At 61.5% G+C, this 19,671-nt stretch overlaps 2 protein-coding genes across 27 annotated transcripts in view; both read right to left on the minus strand.

Moving 5' to 3' along the window:
- Positions 1-232: 232 nt before the first annotated feature.
- Positions 233-2,214, minus strand: LOC120411036 (suppressor protein SRP40-like; the record flags this gene model as incomplete). The annotated part of the gene is made up of 2 exons (XM_039563170.1): positions 233-319; positions 1,439-2,214. A coding segment is annotated over one exon (768 nt), but the record flags the coding sequence as incomplete, so codon positions are not given.
- The window catches only part of MYO18A (myosin XVIIIA), a 34,238-nt gene continuing 16,687 nt past the window's right edge, over positions 2,121-19,671 (minus strand). For 6 of the 26 annotated variants that reach the window (XM_039562748.1, XM_039562746.1, XM_039562744.1 and 3 more), the window contains 33 exons: positions 19,334-19,354; positions 18,281-18,292; positions 17,636-17,812; positions 17,465-17,555; positions 17,186-17,378; positions 16,655-16,741; positions 15,887-16,028; positions 15,529-15,688; positions 15,263-15,449; positions 14,941-15,175; positions 14,002-14,111; positions 13,848-13,913; positions 13,473-13,601; positions 12,886-13,029; positions 11,875-11,964; positions 11,670-11,789; positions 11,482-11,593; positions 11,252-11,379; positions 10,987-11,141; positions 9,718-9,841; positions 9,440-9,640; positions 9,034-9,144; positions 8,605-8,709; positions 8,347-8,493; positions 8,143-8,256; positions 7,883-7,999; positions 7,697-7,780; positions 7,339-7,476; positions 6,478-6,663; positions 6,255-6,394; positions 5,143-5,187; positions 3,521-3,643; positions 2,123-2,612 (listed from right to left, as the gene is read on the minus strand). In XM_039562748.1, the coding sequence (XP_039418682.1) occupies positions 2,318-2,612; positions 3,521-3,643; positions 5,143-5,187; positions 6,255-6,394; positions 6,478-6,663; positions 7,339-7,476; positions 7,697-7,780; positions 7,883-7,999; positions 8,143-8,256; positions 8,347-8,493; positions 8,605-8,709; positions 9,034-9,144; positions 9,440-9,640; positions 9,718-9,841; positions 10,987-11,141; positions 11,252-11,379; positions 11,482-11,593; positions 11,670-11,789; positions 11,875-11,964; positions 12,886-13,029; positions 13,473-13,601; positions 13,848-13,913; positions 14,002-14,111; positions 14,941-15,175; positions 15,263-15,449; positions 15,529-15,688; positions 15,887-16,028; positions 16,655-16,741; positions 17,186-17,378; positions 17,465-17,555; positions 17,636-17,812; positions 18,281-18,292; positions 19,334-19,354 (4,289 nt within the window). In that variant the 3' untranslated portion in view covers positions 2,123-2,317. Of the gene's footprint in view, positions 2,613-3,520; positions 3,644-5,142; positions 5,188-6,254; positions 6,395-6,477; positions 6,664-7,338; positions 7,477-7,696; positions 7,781-7,882; positions 8,000-8,142; positions 8,257-8,346; positions 8,494-8,604; positions 8,710-9,033; positions 9,145-9,439; positions 9,641-9,717; positions 9,842-10,986; positions 11,142-11,251; positions 11,380-11,481; positions 11,594-11,669; positions 11,790-11,874; positions 11,965-12,885; positions 13,030-13,472; positions 13,602-13,847; positions 13,914-14,001; positions 14,112-14,940; positions 15,176-15,262; positions 15,450-15,528; positions 15,689-15,886; positions 16,029-16,654; positions 16,742-17,185; positions 17,379-17,464; positions 17,556-17,635; positions 17,813-18,280; positions 18,293-19,333; positions 19,355-19,671 lie in introns of all 26 variants that reach the window. The other 20 variants (XM_039562733.1, XM_039562737.1, XM_039562732.1 and 17 more) reach the window with 10 other exon arrangements.

Here is a 19,671-nt window from a genome sequence, read left to right on the forward strand (position 1 = left end):
TGCCGGAGCAGCCGGCTCCGCCGCCAAGGACAGACAGGAGGTGGGAGGGTGGGGGGTGCAGCCAGCGAGCCGGCCGGGCTGCTCCTCCCATGGCTGGAGCCGGGGGCTCCAAATACCGGCTGCCCGGGGCGGCCCCCGGAGCTGAGCGTTCCCGGGGCGGTGGGAAGTGGCGGTGGGGGGCTAGGCGGGGGTCTCGGCAGCCCGGCTCTCCGCCTCGCTGGCACTGGGGGAGCTGCGGGAGGAGCGACGTGTGCTGTCCCCGGCGTCGTGCTCATCGTCCCATCTGTCATAGGTGAAGGTGTGCCGGGAGCTCGTGGGGCTGTGGGAGAGAGCAGGGTTAGAGGGGGTCACGGGGGGCTCCATGTCCCCAGCATGGCTTGGCTGCAGAGCACAGCTCCCCTCCGGCTGCAGCGGGAGCTGCGGTGAGCCAGCACGCTGGCAGCCAGCTGGATGGAGCCTTGATTGCCTCCTTTTTTATTCTTTCCGAGATATTTGGGACATGCCTCACTGCAAACAACTCCTCGCTGCGCTGAGCTGAGCCCCTGCTCTGCAGTGGGGCTGAGCTGAGCCTGCCCAGGAAAAAGCTCGTGGCCCTGGATGCCAACACCAGCGCTCCCAGACACCCTGACTGAGGGTCCCGGTTGTACCCGAGCCCAGGGCTGGGTGCTGGGGGTGTTGCTCCCCCGGTACCCCATGATGCCTTCCCTGCCCCTGGGACTGGCAGCCCAACGGCGACAACATTTCCAAAAGGCTTCTTTCCCTTCCTCCAGCAGCTCTCCTATTCAAGCCATCAGAAAGGAATGAGCCTCCTCTGGAATCGCTGCTGGCGAGCCCCAGCAAACCCTCCTCTCTGCATCAAACAGCATGCAGAACCCCAAAGTCCTGCAGGTTGAGGCCATTCACACCCCGAATTCCCATCATAGGCGCCCAACAGGGCACAGGGCAACTCTGAGCTCCAGTTGCCCACTCTGGGTCCCCCACCGCGGGTGCTGCCTCCATCCATGCTCACACACTGCAGTCGGTGCGTGTTAGTACCCACCCCACTCCCCGCTGCTCCTGGGGGCTGTGCTGCCCATCAAACCCTTAAAAATTTCCTGAAGGAATAAATCCAGATGTGTCCCGGTCGATGGCTGGGGAGCCAGGAAGGGATTAGCACTTCCTGGTGCCCCGCAGCTGCTAATCCTGAACACGCTGCGTCCTGGCAGCACGGGCAGCTGCTGGTCCCGCTGCGGCCATGCCGGGGATCTCCCCACAGATGGAGATGCGTTCGGGATGCCCTGCAGCATCCCAAAAGCAGGGCTGCTGCAGGAACAGAGGGCTGCCCCATCCCGGGGTGCCCCATGCCGGCGGAGGAGAACTCCAGAGTCAGGAGAGGGTTAGGGCGAGCGGTTAGTGGCACACGGGGAGGTTCATGCTGCACGGCACACACCGCTCCCACCTCCTGCCTCAGTCGCTCTCGGGACGGTACAGGTACTTCATCATCAGGCTGTCCACCTGCTTCTTCCGCTGCTTCTCCTCTTTCTTGCCCCGGGCAGGACGTGTCGGCTCCTCGCCCCCCGCCGCCCGCGGGCCCTTCTTGACACTGGAGGTGCTGCGGTAGGAGCTGGTGGAGCCGGAGGAGGACTCGGAGGAGGAACTGGACTCGGATGATGACTGCTGCTTCTTCTTCTTCTTCTTGGATTTCTTCTTGCTTTTCTTGGCACGCTTCTTGGAGCTCTTCTTCTTCCGCTCCTCCTCCTCCTCAGAGGAGCCCGAGCTGCTGCGGCACCGGCAGGTGTGCCGGGAGAAGTCGAGGGCGGATGCGGAGCGGCGCAGGCTGCCGGAGGGGCGGTCAGCGGCGCCCAGGGGGGCCGCACTCCGGACACTCCTGACACTCCGGACACTCCGGCCGTCGTCCCCCGAGTCGGCCTCGGGGCTGGAGCAGCCCCTGGCCAGCAGCGGACGGTAGCTCAGCACCTCCTGGATGGCGGCTTCCAGGTCGGGATCGAGGTAGGAGCGGTGCCGCACGGGACGGGCGTCTCCAGGACCCTCCTCCTCGGAGGCTGCGCTGCGGGGCCGTGGGGGCACAGAGAAGCTGCGCCCCAAGAGGGGCTGCCCGCGGGACCCCTCGTCCGCCTCATCCAGGCGGCTGCGGGCCAGGGAGAGCCGCGACTCAGGGCGGCCCTCGGGCCCCCGCGCCGGCTCCGCAAGCTGCCGGGGCTGGAGAGGGCGAAGCTAAGCATCGAGCACCCCTCGTCCCCATCATCGCCGTCCTCCAGCCCGCGCCAGGAGGCGGAGGAGACGCGGCTCACTGGGGCGGAGGCGACGGAGGCTTTCTCTACGTCGGTGGCCGAGAGGGACCACCGCTTGTCCAGCCCTTGGCGAGCCCGGCCGCTGGCGTCGGCGAAGGCGCGGGCGATGACGGCCGCCCGGTCCTGGGGCTCGCCGCCGCGGGCCGCCGGCGCGGAGGGCGCTCGGGGGAAGGCGGCCGCTCGCCCAGGGCGCTGAACAGCGTCTGCTCATCCCCGCGGCCGCCTATGGAATCCTTGAGGCCCGGCCGCTTCCTGTAGCTGAGGGAGCTCAACACCGACACCGGCCGCTCCTCGGGCTCGGGGCCGTCCGGCGGGGCTGACCTGTGCCGCGGCACCGCGGCCCCGCACGCACCGGGGAGACAAGAGAGACACGGAGATGAGCGGGCAAAGGGGGGGCTGCGAGGCGGCCTCGGCAATTTGCGTCAGCGGGAAATGGCATCGTGGAAAAATGTCATGTAAATGTGGGAATTGTTCTAGCCCAGCACTTTGATTCCCCTTTAAAGTGTTGCCTTCAATTTATTTCATTGTCGGCTACCGGGAGCCGCTGTGTTTGATTCCCGACTTCAGAAAAGGTGGAATTATCTCCAATAACAAAATGTTTTACATCTGCACCGCTGAATAAATTAAACCAATTAACAGAAACCAGCTCAGATCTTTCCCCCCTGCTCGGCAGAGGGAGGAAGTCCCCTGGGACTCCTGGAGCCCTGCTAGGAAATTGGGTTTGGATAAAAGCAAAGCAATCTGTGCTCAGCAGGCAAGCATTTTCCATGGGGAAGGGTAGTGTGCCCCAGCCCCATGCCGTGGGTGCACCTGGGCATGCTCCCCACCTCTGCCAACATTTTCTGAGAGGTGTGGAGAGGGATGGGGTGGGGCTGAAGAGGAGGGCAGGATGGAGCAGGGAATCAGTCCTGGAGTGATGGAATGCTGCACAGAGCTAAAGCTCAGTATCGAAAGACCTGAGGAGGCAGATGGGGTGGGGGCTGTGGATGCCCATATGCCTCCAGGGTGGGATGAGGGAAGGGGGACCAGGGAGGTCCCCTTGGGTGGGGGGACGTGTGTCCCCAAGGGAGACTGAGCTGCTCACCAGCATTAACCCTTCCCTGGCCAACAAACACCAGATGGGAACACGGTACCAAATCCCACATCCCGTGGGCACCCACCCTGTCCATGTCCCAGCACAGCTCAGCCTGTCCTCTGCCCACCAGCCCCGTGCCCAGCCCTGCACCCACCTGCTGCCCTTCAGGCTGCTGTCATCCGAGAGTGCTTTGGAGGAGCCTTTGTTCTTGGAGAGCCAAGACTTCACCCCATCCACGCGCTCCTCCAGCTCTGAGTCCACATCTGAGTCACCATCACTGCCGGAGGAGTGGGTCAGGGTGGGAGAAAGCAAGAGGTCAGCGTGGGGCAGTGATGTTTTGGGTGCTGGAGAGATGAAAGTGCACTGGAGGGCACTGAACTCCTCCAGTACCCACTGCCTGTGTACCCTGGCATGGGTGAAACCCCATCCTATGGTTCTGCTCCATCTCCGGGACATAATCTGCATGCACATAGTTCAACCTGCAAGGCAGGGGCTCCCTGAAGCACCCCCAAACCACCCCTGCGCCTGCCCAAGGGGCTCTTGCACCCTCTATCCAACATCTCTCCCTATCACTGCACAGCTCTGGAGCTGGAGACAGCAGGGCCTGGCTTTGGGGCATCAGGCAGGGCACAGCTCCAGAAACACAGGAGATTTCCAACTCCAGGACCAGGAAGGAAATAAGTGGGTTCATTTTACAGGCTGCCGTCGCGTGCAGAATTACAGCGAGGAAGAGCAATGCTGATGGCCCCGGGTAAACAGGAGTTTAGCAGGCGGAACAGAAACGACTCTGGCACAGCGGGCGTGGGAGCACAGCGGGCAGATTTACAGCCCTGCCGTGCCCGAGAGCCCCTGATTTACGTCCCGGCGTAAAAAAAGTCCTATCTGGCTTAAACCATCTAATTTATAATGGCCGTTTGTAACCATATTGATTGCCTTTAGAAAGAAGGTGCTGTCTGCATTGCAAAATCCATTCCTCCACGTTAAAAGCATCCCTGAATAAATCTCTCTTAATACCTCACCGCTTACTGCTTTCATTAGGGTTATGGCAGCACCAGTGGGATCTATATGGAAATGGAAGCAGTGTGGTCCCCCTCTTGCCACCCCGCTCCCACCAGGCCACTCCAAGGAAGGGATCTTAAACAGCCTTTTATCCTCCTGGTTTTGGGCTTATTCCCTGCCTGGGAATGACAGCAAACAGCACAAGGGACAGGCTGGAATAGACCCTGTATATGAATCCTTCTCTTTATAAATTCAGAGCAACGAGCCGCACTCCATCCTGCGCATCTCCCTCCCCTGCAATACATCCAGGCAACGCTGGGCTTGGGGAAAAAAAAAAACAACAAAAAGACACAGAACGACACCAAAAAAAACCCCAGCAAGCCCCAAAAACAGGCTCTGAGGGCAGCTAAGGTTTTCTGACCAACGGAATTAAGCTCCACATCAAACACAGTTTATGTCCAGGCAAACGTGCCGTTAGTTAAGCAGGATCTGGGTCGTGGGAGCGACCATGGATGGGGGTATTAATTAGTGGCAGCAGGGCTCCACTGCCGCCCCACTCTGACAGATTTGTCATCAGCCACGGCAGAGCATCCCCCCCCCAGCCCATCCCAGGGGCTTGCCCTGTCCCCATGCGTGGGATGTGGTTATGTGCTGTGCCGTGCTGTGCCGTGGATGCTGTTAGGGCATGCAGAGTTAGGCCAGTGACATGCGGGACCCCGGCCCCTGGGGGTGAGGTGGAGGTTAGGGGAGGGGAGGAAGGAAAGAGATGCTCCTCACAGTTTACTCTTTCTTTTCTGATACTTTGCCACCATGTCCTGCAAACTGGGAGGGGTTGGAGGGGCGGGGGGGGTTGGAGGGGGGAGAAACACAACAGAAAAGAAATCAAATGAAAGGAAAATTATAAAAAAAAAAAAAAAGACCAAATGGGTGGGGAATAGATGTGGGCAAATTAAATGGTGGGGACGGGACAGGGGAGGGAAGTGAGGCTTCTCTGTGCCCCTGGAGTGGGGTTGCACCCAGCTGGATCCCAGCATCCCAGGTTGGGTGCTGGAGCATATCCAAAGAAAGGCAACAGAGCTGGGGAAGGATCTGGAGCACAAGTTTGATGAGGAGCAGTTGAGGGAGCTGGGGGACTCAGCCTGGAGAAAAGGAGGCTCAGGGGGCACTTTCACCCTCTACAACTTCCTGAAAGGAGGTTGTAGCCAGGGGGGTCAGGCTCTGCTCCCAAGGAACAAGCAATAAGACAAAAGGACATGGCCTCAGATTGTGCCTTGGATATTAGGGAAAATTTCTTCACCAAAAGGGTGGTCAGGCATTGGAACAGGCTGTCCAGGGAAGTGGTGGAGTCATTCCCTGGAAACATTAAAAAAATGTGTGGATTGGCACTTGGGGACATGATTTAGTGCTAACATGGCAGTGCTGAGTTAATGGCTGGAGTCGATGATCTCAGAAGGTCCTTCCCAACGTAAACAATTGTATGATTCTATGATTCTATCCCGGGCTGGGCTGCATCCCAGCGTCCCAAACCTCCTGCCAGCTTGTGCTGCCCTGGCTCCTGGGGCTCCCTGGGCTGTTTCCAGCCAGCTGGCAGGATCCTGGATGCACTTCAGGCACCTCCACAAGTGGCTGAAGCTCATGGGGGCTGCGGGTGGACGGAGGGATGGATGCACAGGTGCATGGACTGATGCCTGTGTGCACAGGTGCCCGATGCACGGATGGACAGACACGGGTGCATGGACAGATGCATGAGTGCACGATGCATGGATGGATGCACAGACAGCATCCTGCCAGGGCCAGGCAGAGCCGAGGGATCCCTGTGGCATTTCTGAAGTGGCGAGGGGAAGCGGTGAGCCCCAGGGACGCGCAAGAGCCGGGCTCCGTGCTCTCACCTGTTGATGAGATCCTCATTGCTGTCGCTCTCCATCTCATCCTCGATGGCTGCCTGCAGGTCCCCGATGCGCTTGAAGGCCAGCTTCAGGTCTGACTGCAGGCTCTGGTTGGCAGCTTCCAGGCTCTCCAGGTCCATCTCCTGCAGTGAGAGAACGGGATGAGCTGGGTTCCTTTAGAGAACACCCCCGTGTGCCCTGCCTGGCCCTATCATGGGTGCCTCACCAGCTCGTGCTTCTTGCGGCTGGCTTCTGCCTCCTTCTTGGCCAGCTCGCCCATCTCCTCCTTGACATCACGGAGCTGCCGCTGCAGCCGCTTGTTCTGCTCCTTCTCCCGGTTCTCGGCGGCTGCGCGCTGATCCCGCTCCTCCGTCAGCTTCTCCATGTTCTCCTTCAGCCGCGTGGCCAGGCTCTGCGGAGCAGCGGGGTCACCCCAAATCCCCCCACAGACCTCTCATCCTGCAGGTCCACCCTCACCCCAACACCCACCAGGAGATGATGTGAGGATGGATCTCACTCCCATAAAATTACAAAAGGAGATGGAGGAGAAACCATCCCCTCCCAGGGCCAGGGAAGGGGCAGAACAACAGCACGGGCTTTGTTGAATTGGAAAAATAGATTTAACTGTGTGTGAAGTAATTAAAACATGTAACGTAGGGAAAAAATAGCTCCCGTTCTCCCCCAGCCACTGAGCCAGCCGCTGCATATTTATGGCCTCGGCAGAGAGAGTGGGGAAGGAAATAATAGCTTGGAAAATATGAAGAGGAGAGCTAAGCTGCCGCGCTCCCCGGCAGAGCTGCGGAGGCAGAATATAAAACAGGCTGCGTTCGCGGGACTGGGGAGTCTATAATTTCCCTAAGTCGATGCAGGGAAAGAGCAGCACTTTGCCGGGCTGGGAGGTGGATTACTGTTATCAGTGCTTGCAGGGAGTCCTCCCTGTGGAGATGGGGATGGGCTGCCAGAGGGAGACGGCTGCAGCGTGGGGGGTCCTGGGGAGGGGAGGCACTCAGCAGACCCTCAGGCAGGTTCGTTATGGTCCTGTTGCACCCCTGTCCCAGCTGGAGCAGAGGGGGAGCTCCGTGACTACCTCCAGGCGCTTGACTTGAGTCCTCTCGAACTCCAGCCTGGTCTCCAGCTCACGGATCTTGGCCTCTTGCCGGCTCACCAGTGACTTGTCCACCATGGACTGCTCCAGGAACTCCAGCTGGCTCTGCAGACCTTGCAGCTGCGGGAGAGGGCACAGCCTCAGCCTCGACCACAATCACCCTGCCCCCCCTGCCACGCCGTCCTGGAGGAGAGCTGCTGGACATGCTGCTCCCATCTGGATGGAGAGCTTCCCATGGGACTGCTCTGCATCCCCACGGTGCAGGGGGCCCTGCATGATGTGGGCAGCAGGTCTCTGGGTGCCCCCCATCACCCTGGCTTCACTCAGGGTGCATCCCCACCTTCTCCTGCAGCTCCTGCTTCTCCTTGCTGACCTCCTCCAGCTGTGCCTGGAGGTCATTCATCTGTGCCAGGTCCCGGGACGCCTGCAGGTCACACCAGGGCCATCAGTGGGGATCCCACTGGGCCAGCTCCAAAAGGGACACCTTGAGGGGGTGGGGTGGGTGCAGCTGCTGCTCCCCCTTCACCTGGGCCACAGCTGCCTTGTGCTTCTTCATCAGCTCATTCATGTCCTCCTGGTCCTCCTCCAGCCGGCTCTGCACCTCATTCTTTTCCCGCTGCAGTCGGCTCAGCTGCTCCTCCAGCTGCAGGGAGACACACGTGTCTCTTGCAGCATCCCTGGAATTGAGCACTCACCCCCGAAACCCACTCCAAACAGAGTGGGGCCACCCTGGGTGCAAATGGGGCATGGCCCCACCATAGTTCACGGCACCCCAAACCCACTCACCGCTGCCTTGGCCTTGGCAAGGTCATCGATCTGCAGGTGGAGGTCCTCGATCTCCACCTCCATGGATTTGCGGGCCTTGACGGCGGCCGCGCACGTGAACTCTGACTCTTCCAGCTGCAGAGATATAGCTCAGTGCCTGGCCAGGGAACAGGGACACTCCCTGTCCCTCAAAGCCTGCAGTCTGGGGAGGGTCTGGATGCACACCTGGTTCTTGAGCTGGGTGATCTCCCTCTTGCTGGGTGCGTTGTTTTTCAGGTGGTCCAGCATGATCTGAGCATCAGCCAGCAGCGCCTTCGTTCTCTTCAGATCCCGGCGCAGGCGCTTTTCCGTCTCGAAGTCCCGCTGGTTGGCCTGTGGCAGGGGAAACCTTCCCATGGTTCCATGCCTGAGGGGTGTCCACCCCACCATGGCCACCTCAGGGTCCCCAAAGCAAGGCAGGTGCCCAGCTGCCCATCACCCCACCTGCTCGCTGACAGCAGATAACTTGCTCTCCAGCTCCCGCTTCTCTCTCAGCACCTTTTGCTTGTCCTCGTACTCCTCCTCCAGCTGCACCTCCATCTGCTTCAGCTGGGGGACAGCCAGGAGGCAGCTGGTCAGAGCGGTGGGGAGGGGTCATGACCCCCCTCCTCACGTGTCCCCACACACTAGGGACACCAGGTGACCCCACCGGCCGGGTGTTTGCGCAACCAGAGGCACAAAGCCCAGTGTGAGCTGGCCGGGGCAGCAGAAGGACTGGTCGGACCCGCCGGGCCGGTGGAGCCGGGCTGTGGTCGGCTGCGTGGGAGCCGGGTGCTGCATGACGGTGCCCAGCTGGCAGCTCCCAGCACCCGGCCCCGGCATGGGGATGCATCCCAGGCCCTCCTGGGCAGAGGGGCCGCAGCAGAGCCCTACCTTCTTTTGACATGACTGCCGGATCTCCTCCACCTCCTCATCACGGCTCTCCACCTCCTTGGCGTGGGTCTGCCGCAGCCGCTCCATCTCCATCTCCAGCCGCAGCTTTGCCTGAAAATGGTGGGGATGTGGTCAGAGTGAAGGGGACGTGGAGACCCCTGAATGCCACTGTCCAGGCACCACTCACCCTGAAAACCCCCCGGTCTGAGGCCAGCTGGGCTGCCCGCCCCATGGTGACCTGCCGGGCCATGGCACGGAGGGCCGGGAGCCGTGTTGGCCACGGCGATGCCTGGCCTGACGCCGGGCTCAGGGCGACCGCCTCCTCTTCCCAGGCAAGCCCGGCCCAGGTAATAACAGCCCTGCATGAAACCACCCCACCCAGAAACCTAGCCCCTCCCCATCGTACCTGCTCCAGCATCTGGATGGTCCCAGCCTGCTCATCCAGTTCCTCCTCCTGGTCTTTGACCTTCGCCTCCAGGTCCCTCAGCTGTTTCTTCACCTTGGCCAGGGAGGCTTCGTCCTTTGACTCCTGGGAGGAGATGTCCTGCAGCTCTGCCTCCAGCGCCTCCGCCTTCTGCGTCAGCCCTGCGATGTCCGAGTCCTTGTCCTGTGAGAGACAGGGTCACTGTCAGCCCGGGGCACCCGGTGGTTGGGAGGCTGGGGAGGGGGCCGGGGGCCACTCACCTCCAGCAGCTGCTTGAGGCCAAAGACCTCAGCCACCAGCACATCCTTCTCTCGGCTCAGCTTCTCCCGCTGCAGCCGTTCCCGCTGCGCCTCCTCATGCGCCTGCGAGAGCTCGCTGTCAAACCTGTGTGGGGAGAGTGGGGTGAGAGCTCAGCAGCCTGGGGACTGACCCTCAGCCCTGTGCCAGGGGCACTGCACAGAGCATCCCCTTCCCTCAGCAGCAGGCACTGGGAAGGGTGGTGTGCTGCCGAGTGCTTGTTTGAAACACACTGTTGATGAGTCTTTAATTGCCAGCACGGTGGCACCAAGTCACTCAGACACTCCTCCTGACGCCTTTGCTCCGTGCTAATGGGGAGTGCAGCACCTGCAGCACTGACCCCAGCAGCACCTCAGCTGTTCTCCAGGGCCAGCACGTGGCCGTGGGACTGTGGCTGCCAATGGCAGGGACTTGGCTACTCCAAGGCAGCTGGGGACACCAAACCCTCCAAGCAGGATATGGAGAGTTCTCTGGGAGAGATGGGTTCTTGCAGCAGCTTGGCTCCCACAGCTGCATCCCAGTGCCGGGGCTCCATGTGACATGGCACCGGTCCCATCCCTGAAGGCGACATGCGACCCCCCGGAGGGGACACAAGGCCCTGGTGGAGGAGTGCTCAGCACAGCCTGTAGCCAGGCAGTGCTGTGGCAGTTTCTCCCAGTGCCCCTGGGATGGGATCAGCCGGGTTTACTCTGAAATCACTGCCTTTGGGGCTTGGAAAACAACCCTGCGCTTGAGTTTGTGACCTGCGTTAAACACCTCGGCGGCTAATCCCCATTTTTCCTCGCGCTGGGTAATAAACAGCTGCATTAGCACAGACTCCAATCCGCGGAAATTGAAATTAATTAGATTGGATTCTCTCGCTGTATTTGTGTGTGTGATCATTACCATAATGAGATGAAAGCGTCCCTGCTGCTTAATAACGTTAGCAAACTTTGGGGCTGGGAGAGGGGACGGGATGGCAGCACGTGCTGAGCGCAGAAGCAGGGCACTAGCAGCCTCCACCATGGGACATGACCCCACACAGGGGGGATCACTCAGCTCTGGGCCCCCCCAAAAGGGCATGGGGATCCTCCCCACAACAAACACATCCAGCTTGGGCAGCCCCATCCCACTAGAGACACTTCAGCCAAGTAGGAGCTGGTGAGGTGCCCAAATCCCTGCTAAAATGGTAATGCCACTTCGCCAGAGGCGCGTCCCCTGTGTCCCCCCCGCTGCCAGCACATGGTCCCCACCTCCGCTGCTTCTTCTCCAGGTCGTGGTTGCGTCCCTGCTGTCCCTCGAGGTGCAGCTTGGTGTCCTGCAGCTCGGCAGCCAGGCGCTGGCACTTCTTCTTCAGCTGCTGCAGCGCCCGCTGGCTCTCCTCGCTGTCCGCCTGCAGGTCCGCCAGCTGCAGGCAGAGGTGAGCAGAGCAGTGAGGGCTCCGGGATGCCACCATGTCCCTGCAGTCCTAGCCATGCTGAGGGGACCAGGGAGTCCCCAGGGCTGAACCCCACTCACCTTGCGCTCCAGCTGCCTCTTGCCCTGCTGCTCCACCTCCAGCTTGTCCTCCAGCTCCTGCTGCAGCCGTTTCTTGGTGAAGTCGATCTCCCGCACCGCCCGCTCGTATTTCAGCCGCCATTCGCCACCTGTGTGGGGAAACGCCGTCACCAAGGGGCTGTGGGGGTGGCACAGGGAGAGGGGGACACTGCAGGGTGTGCCAGCAGCCAGCGCTGGAGGCAGGACAGTACCTGAATCATCATCGTCGAGTTCCCCATTGAGCTCGGCCGCCCGGATGAGCCGAGCCTCCATCACCTCCATCTCCATTGACTCCATCTGCTTCTTTAGGGCATCATACTTGGCCTGGGAGGGGACATGGCTGTGGTGAGCACTTGCAGGGGACAGGAGACACTGCGAGGCCAGGGAGGGGCACATTTACCTGCAGGTCCTTCATCTCCTTCTCAGCCCGCAGCCTCTCGGCCGTCTCAGCGTCCAGCAGCTGGGAGGCCGACTCGCCGGTGTTCCGCTCGTCCGTCAGCTCCGACGTCAGCTCTGTGATCTGGGGGCAGCAGGGGGAATGGGGCCATTGGCTGGGGCAGGCTGGCACAGCACCGTACCCCATCCCGGCACCGGCAAGGACCTACCCTGCTCTCCAGGCGGTCGCTGTTGAGCCGCAGCTCGTTACGCTCCTTCTCCACCTTCTCGAGTTTGCTCTTCAGCTGCAGGATCTCTTCCTGCAACAGAGAGGGCGGTGAGGGAGGGGGCAGGCGCAGGGAAGAGGCTGGCGGGTAGGAGGCTGGCAGCTCTCTGCCCCTCCCCAGCACCCCCCCAGCGCAGGATGGGCAGGGTGGGGGCTCCCCAGGGCTGCTCTCCCCTGCCAAGGGCTGGGCAGGGACTTTCCCCAACCCGCTCCGCTGTCTGCCGACTCCAACCCCATAAATGGTGTTGAAATACCAGGCAGTCCCAGAAAAGCTGCAAAGGGGTACCCACATCCTTTGGGAGAGGGGGTGGGAACAAATCCACCCATCAGCAGCTTGCTGAAGGGCTTGGGTGCACCCAGCCCAGGTGGGGAGGGAGGGGGCCCACCAGGATGTTGTGGAACCAGGGACCACCAGCCAGTGCTGAGGAAGCATGTTTGTCTGTTAACATCATCCTCTCTCTTCCTCTGGTTCCAGCACAGGCTGGGGGGCAGCAGGGGGCCCAGGTGCCCCCGCCCAGGTGCCCCCACCCAGGTGCTGTCCCCAGCAGGTCAGGGTGAAAGCTGAGCCAGGCAGCAGCTCCATGCTCGGTGAGTGCACCGGTGTCTGGTTGCCAGTGCGAGCGGAGCCCCCGCATTTGCCTCTGGCACACGGTTTCACTTCCATTCTCCACGCTTGTAATTGGGCTCAAGCAACAGCCGGCTCTTGGGATGCTAATGACATGCTGATTCGCAAATTAGGGAGCAATTCGAGCCTGGCGCTGGCGGGATGCAGGCAGTTGTGGTCGTAGTGCATCTCACCCCATCATGGGCTCCTGCATCCCAACCCACTGTGGGGTCCTGTATCCCAATCCACCACAGGATCCTGCATCCCACCCCTCTATGGGGCCCTGCCCACGACCAACACTCCCCCAAGCCCTCCCTGCTCCATCCAGCGTCCCCTGGCATGGATACCCACGTCTTTGCCGCGGATCTGGTCCTCGGTGAGCTGCACTTGGATGAGGGGCCGCACCGTGGTGAAGAGCTTCCACCAGGGCCAATCCTTCACCCCTTTGTTCTTCTTGATGTTCTTCTGCACGCACCGGATGGCCAAATCCTGGATCTGTGCAGGGCACGGGGCATGGGATCAGTACGGGGCCACCAGCAGGGCAAAACGGAGCGTGTGGGTGCTCAGCACTCCTGCCAGCACCCCAGCATGCTTCCCTTCATTAGCATTTAGGCTAATTGCACCAGCAAATCTGCTGTTTGATCCTCTCCAGCCCCTGTAAATGCTAATCCTGGGAAAGCAAGGCACTGTGAGATGCCTATTTTACACCTTCTCTAATGATAAAAGTAGGAGCTAAAGTGTAGCTTCATCCTTCTGCGGCGATGCCCAGCAGCCTCCCTGCCGGTTCCCCCTGGCCCCCCGGTTTCCCCCTGGCCCCCCACGGCTCCGGGGGAGGCGGGAGGAGGAGGTGCTGGCCCAGGAGGCGCAGAAAGGCTGCGCTGCCCATTTTAGGCGAAATTGTGCAGCAGAGCGGGGAGGGGAGAGTCGCTGGGACGAACCTTTCTCTTCTTGAAGTGCTGCCGTGCCAGGAAGCCCCTGCACGCCGCCTGGAAAAGGGTGATGTTCCTGCTGGTCTGCGTGTCCCGCTGCTCTTCCAGCCTGGCCAGTGATCCAGCCCGGAAAAACACCTGCAGGAGGGGAGCAGGACGGCGATGGGTGCCGGCATCCCTCCAGCCACGCCGTGCCACCCTCCCACTGGTGGGGATGTGTCTCTCCCCTCCGCAGCCACTGGTCCTGTCCCACGGTGGGGTTTTATTCCCCAGGCACGAGGAATGCCGTGGGTGGGAGCGAACAGTGCTGCCCTTTTGCTGTCCCACCGTGCCATGACGCACAGCCCTGCCCACACCCACACCCGGTGGTGTCGGGCACCGTACCCGGCTCAAGCCCATGTGGTAGCTGCTCTTCTCCAGGTCCAGTGACTCCAGGAGCTCCTCCACTGCCTGCAGGGAGGGAAAGGTGTCAGGGCCAGGCACTCCAGGGTGTAGGGGACCCTGGACCACAGCAGTGACTCTGACATGGGGCACGTACCCGCTTCTCGTCCACCACGATGTAGTTGCGCCCATGCTTTTTGGTCAGGTGTGGGGCCAGGACATCAAAGCGCCGCCTGAACTCCGCAAACACCATGTGGTCGGGGTAACCTGGGGAAGCAAGGGAGAGTGGGGCTGTGTGGGCAGCCAGCACACCTGGGGGATGGCCAGGGACAGTCCCACGTGCCCTGACATGCTGAGGCTCATGTTTTGGGAGAGCTGATGGGGTCACCCCACGTGACACAAGTTCCCCATAGGGTCAGGCATTGCTGGAATGCCCCCAGCCTCCCTGGGAGGTTTTCTTTGGCTGCGTCCTCCAGCAATTTTGGCCGGGATCTGAGGAGAAAGTAGCCAAATCTCTCCTCGGGGGGAGAGCAGGGACACGTGTTGCCTGTGCAAGTCCTGCTCGGGCTCCACTCTGAGCCACAGCCAGCTCCTGCATCAGGCTCCAGCACTGAGCCTCCATATCTTAATTAACGATGAGGTATTGATGGAGACATTGACCCCAGCACGGCCGGCTGGCTACGGCCATCGATCCAGGAGGTGTGCAGGTGGCATCGATTTCCAATCACAGCAGGAAGGGTCTGGCCTCCAAGGAATAAACCCTCAGCCGGGTGGCTGGCCAGCCAATGTATCAATAAATGCTTTGCTGAGCACAATCCAGAGGCCCTCGTTCCAGTGGGACAGGGGCTGGATGTCAATGGGATTGCTGCCCTGAACCAACGGCACCAGGGGAGACATCCAATTAAGGCCATGCCTGTCCCCAGCGCAGATAACAGCCCTGCAGGGGAGGGGGGACAGGGACAGGACCACCCTGGGGAGAGACTACAGAGTTCAGAGCGAGGGTATGTGCTGAAGGGCTTCCTGGGGGTCTTTGGCTCTCCAGCAAGGAGATGCAGGCAGGACCTCCGTGCTGTCCACCCCTGGTGCCAGGGCTCACCTTGGCGGTACATGCGGAGGGCATCGAGCAGGCGGGAGCCGCGGAGCTGGGCGCGCAGGAGGGGCACGTCCAGCTGCATCAGCCCGGCCTCGCAGTGCTCCGTGGGCAGCTCCAGCTCGCTGCCGCTCACCCGCCGGCACAGCACAGCCTGGGGGTCCCCGCCGCCCCCCGCCTTGGGCAGGAAGCAGTGCACGAAGTGGAGCTTGGACTTCTTGATGCTGTCGATGAGGGCGTCCTGCAGGTGTGGCAGAGCAGGGTGAGCGGTGACGCGCAGAGGTGCCCCAGCCAGGTGCAGGGACCCCCCCAACACGCCCTCACTCACCACTTGCAGCTTGATCTGGATGCACAAGGATTTCTTCTTGACCGCAGCCACGCCGCTGGTGAAGGTCTTGCGCATGCTGGTGGCCCGGCGCAGGGCCAGCTGGGAGCCCCCCTCCAGCCCCGCCACCGAGCCCGACAGCACCAGCGCCGAGCCGCCGCGCCCGGCAAACAGGCTGCTGATCACCTTCCTGCAGGGCACAGAGGCCGTGTCACCCCCCAGCGTCACCTCTCCCCCCTGCCATGCTCCCATCCCAGGACCCTGCTCACTTTTGGGACTCCTGCAGCAGGACAGAGGCGTTTTGGGAGGCCGGGTTGTGCTTGACGTAGTTGAGCCATCCTGTAGCATCGTACTCCACCCAGTTGGTCCCCGAGCTGTGGCCCAGGAGGAAGTGTCGGGGCTTGTCACTGGGGAGCAGCGGGTTGTGCCCTGTGGGGAAACAGCACCAGTGAGCACAGCCCCAGGGACCATGGGGCATGTCACAGAATCCCAGAATAGTTTGGGTTGGAAGGCACCCTAAAGATTATCTCATTCCACCCCCCTGCCATGGGCAGGGACACCTTCCATTACAGAAGTTGTTTCTGGTCTAGTGGACACATCCCCACGGTCCCAGGCCCCCCTCCATACCTTTTTTGCCTCCTTCCTGGGGGCCATAGTAGGAGAAGAGCCGTTCCAGCAAGGTGTCCTCGTTGCCGCCTGGCTGCAGCGCCTCCTCCTCCAGAAGCCACAGCAGCCCCCGCGCCTCGTCCGTGCGGGCCAGAGACCGGACCTGCAGGGTCACCATGCTGGCAGCTGGTCTGGCACACCAGTGTCCCCCAGGGCAGGGACATGGGGTGACACAGGGCACCCAGGCCACCCAGGAATCATGCAACCTCCCACTGTGTGAGAGGGCTCCTGAATCCTGCTCCCCAGCAGGGAAAGAGTCCATATGGGACACTCTGGCAGCGCATCCCACTGAGGTGGGAAATGCAGCGCTGGGCTGAAACCCAGCACAGGGATGGTGCCAGCAGCACCCCTGGTCTCTGCAGCCTCCTCCAGTAGGGACTGGAGAACCTTGGGGACCCATGGACACTGGGGACCTGAGCACCTTGGGGACTAGAATATCCTGGGGACCAGAGTATCCTGGGGACCAGAGCACTTTGAGGACTGGAGCACCCCAGAGATCACACAAAGTTTCCAGGCCCCCTGCCCACAGCACAAGCAGCTCCCAGGACCTGAGGGGAAAACCATGCTGGGGGATGCACCAGGTATGTGGGCTGCACACACACTTGTACCCATGCTCTCATGGCCAAGCATTCAGGATAGCCCCTTTCCTTCCCCTCTACCACTGAAGTGCCAAAAAGCTGCCCATCTGCTGCTGTGATGTGGATGGAAGGAAGAGTGGAAGGTGCTTACCAGTGCCTGGTGTGAGGACTGGTCTACAGCAGCTATGGAGCCAGAGGAGCTGGGCTCAGCGTCAGCCAGGGCGAGCTCTATGTTCTCCTGGTGAGGGGAAACAGAGGCAGGTGAGTGTCCACTCCGCAGAATAGCAGTGATAGGGATCGTGAGCCCATCAGGGCGTGGATGTCGATGGGGTTTAGGGTGATGCCACATGCTAAGAGGGGACCAGGACACATGGAAGGGTTCCTGTGGGCTGTCAGCGGTGAGATGGAGCAGCAGCAGTGACCACCATCACCATCACCCACAGCTACTCCAACACATCCCAGCCCAGCCCGCCTTTGCTGTGCTCCACAGCCAGCACAGGAGCCCTGAGGAAAGCCCTGAGGAAAGCCCTGAGCACCGAGCATCGTGTCAGAGCTGCTTTGGTTGGACTGGTCCAGAGTGACCACTGGGTAAGAAACCAGGAGGGCCACGTAGGAGATGTTCACGTGGGTGTAGGAGGGCAGGAGTGAAGGAGGTGATGGCAGCCCTGGGTGTCTCTGGTACCTCCTTGTACCGCTCCAGCTCGCGGGCAAAGGTGCGCTGGTGGAAGAGTTGCTGCAGGCGCTCCTGGGCGTAGTTGTGGCAGAGCTCCTCAAAGGTGGCCCCCCGGCTCTGCCCCGCCAGCTCAGGGTTCTGCGCCCCGGGGGTGTCCACCACCGTCACTGAGCACACCGAGTGCTGGCTCGACTTCAGCGCCCTGGGGGGAGCACAAAGGGACACAGTGGGGTCAGTGGCTGCTGCCAGGCACCCCCCAGCTCTCCTGCCGGCCCCCCCAGCACGTACCTGTTGAGGAGGGAGATGAGGAGCGTGAAGAGCTCGGAGTACAAGCCAGCTGCCATGCCCTCCAGGCACTCCAGCGCCGTCAGCTTGGGACCTGGCCAAAGCAAAGCTGAGTGTCTCCAGCCCAGCATCCCTCTCCGGGCCATCTGCTGTCCCCCCCATACCTCACCCTACCTGTGCCACTGTCCCCCAGGGGAGACTCATCGGGGCCCTGCCGGAAGGAGGTGGAGCGCTGCAGGGTGCCCTTGGGCTGGTGCTTGAAGATGGCAGAGGAGATCTCCTCCAGGCTGCAGCCCAGCAGGTACGCGGCTTTCTGAGCCCACTCGTGCCGTGCAAACTGTTTCCTCCCAGCTGAAGGGTGGAGAAGAGGGCTCAGAGCCTAGCAGGGCACCCCCAAAAATGGGGAGTGTTTCCAAACAGGCCTGAGATGATCTTAGGGACCCACAGAGTAGGCTGGGGATGATGGGTACAGTGGGAGCACACGTTTTGGGGTTTGAGGAGACAGAGATGTTTGGGGTCTAGAGGAGACAGGGGTGAATGGCTTTGTGCTGCTGCAGGGCTGAGCCTGGAGCCACACGGGTGTGAAGCACGGACCCCTTGCCACCACTACCCAGGGACCTCTGAGGCTCTGAGCCACCCCACAAGGGGACATGTCCCTGCCTGGTGACACAGCCGCAGGGCAGCCGGACAGACACAGAGACACGGACGCTGGGGGCGGCGGGAGCAGGTTAATGGTGACACACAGGGACACGGAAGCGGGATGACGGTGGCACGGGGGGAGGGGGAAGCCAGAGACACGAGCGGAGAACGGGACTTTACCTTCGTCGGCGTCTGCATTGCAAAGGGCAGCATGCACCATGCGAACAGAGACAGGGGTTAGAAACAACGACACGCGACGGCACGGGGACGCCCTCCTGCCACCACGCCACCGCACATGCCATGCCTGCCCTCTCGCCAGCCATCGCTGCAGTGACAAACTGTGACCTGGCATGGGGGTCCCTCCCCTGTGAGCCCCCCGCACCACGGGCACTGCTGGGGAGCAGCTCGGCTCTGCCCCGGCGCATGGGGAGCCCCTTTTGGATCCAGCCCAGGGTCAAGGAAATTGTGGGGCTGATGCAACTCAGCTGCCTCTGAGCACCCCCAGTGTCCACGAGGTGCAGGGGAGGCTTCAGCAGCAGCAGCAGCACAGACCTGGGAGTGGGATGCTTGCCCCGATGCAGCAATGCTCCCCCCCAGCAGGATCTGAGGTTCCCCCACACAGCAGGCTCCCATGGAGAGGCTCCGGAGCTGCCTGAGCATCCCGCTGTGGTGGCTGCAGTGGGACCCTGCTGCCCTCTAGTGCCCCGAGAGCACCCCATGGGCCAGCACTGCACCCCAACGTGCATCCAGACCCCTCCGGTCTCTCCCTTCTCATCCCCAGCTCATTTTTTCCCCCAGGGCTGCAAATTCCCTGGGTGCAGCCACCAGCTCCAGGTGCCCATTTTGGGGGTGACATGCCCAGCTCTCCAACCAGTGTGCAGCATCACAGGGGCTTCCAGCACAAAAGGCAGAAAGAGAAAGCCACAGGGGGAGAAGGGCAGCCCCCAAAGCCAAATTTGCCATCCCCAGAAATGAGAGCAAAGCTGGTGCTGTGGGAGACTCACACCCATGGTGAGCTCTGTGTGCCAAGGCAGCCCTGCCCCACACCACCAATGGTGCTGACAGGACGGGGTTGGGAGTCCTCACGAGCAGCAGGCAAATTTGGGGCTGCCAGGACACAGCCAGGGTCAGGGTTGGTCCAAGCACACCAGCAGCATCCCAAGCCCCCACTGCAGCCCCCAAACCAGCATCGCGTGGCACCCCCGAAAGCAGAGCCCTCCCCACTCCCATTACCAGCTCCATCTGCCAGTGGCTCTGCGAGGAGGATGGAGGGAAAGGTGTTACACTGGGAATGGGGGGACACCCCCCCCCCAACTCCCTCAGGCCCCACCCAGGCCCCCACTCCCCCAAGTTGTCAGGGGCCAGCCCAGGGTCTGGGTGTGTTCAATTCCCACCAGTTAACGAGACCACCCCGACCATGGGAACCAAACTGGGTGTCCCAAAGCACCCAGGGTGGCAGGGCACTGTCCCTCAGCTGATACAGCCCCCACCCCCTCCCCCAGGGCTTGGCTGCACTGCAGGAGACTCTGGCTCTGGAACGCCTCACATCCATCAGTCCCAAATCTCCCCTC

The sequence above is a fragment of the Corvus cornix genome, chromosome 19 (assembly GCF_000738735.6).
Source record: "Corvus cornix cornix isolate S_Up_H32 chromosome 19, ASM73873v5, whole genome shotgun sequence".
Lineage (NCBI taxonomy): Eukaryota > Metazoa > Chordata > Aves > Passeriformes > Corvidae > Corvus > Corvus cornix.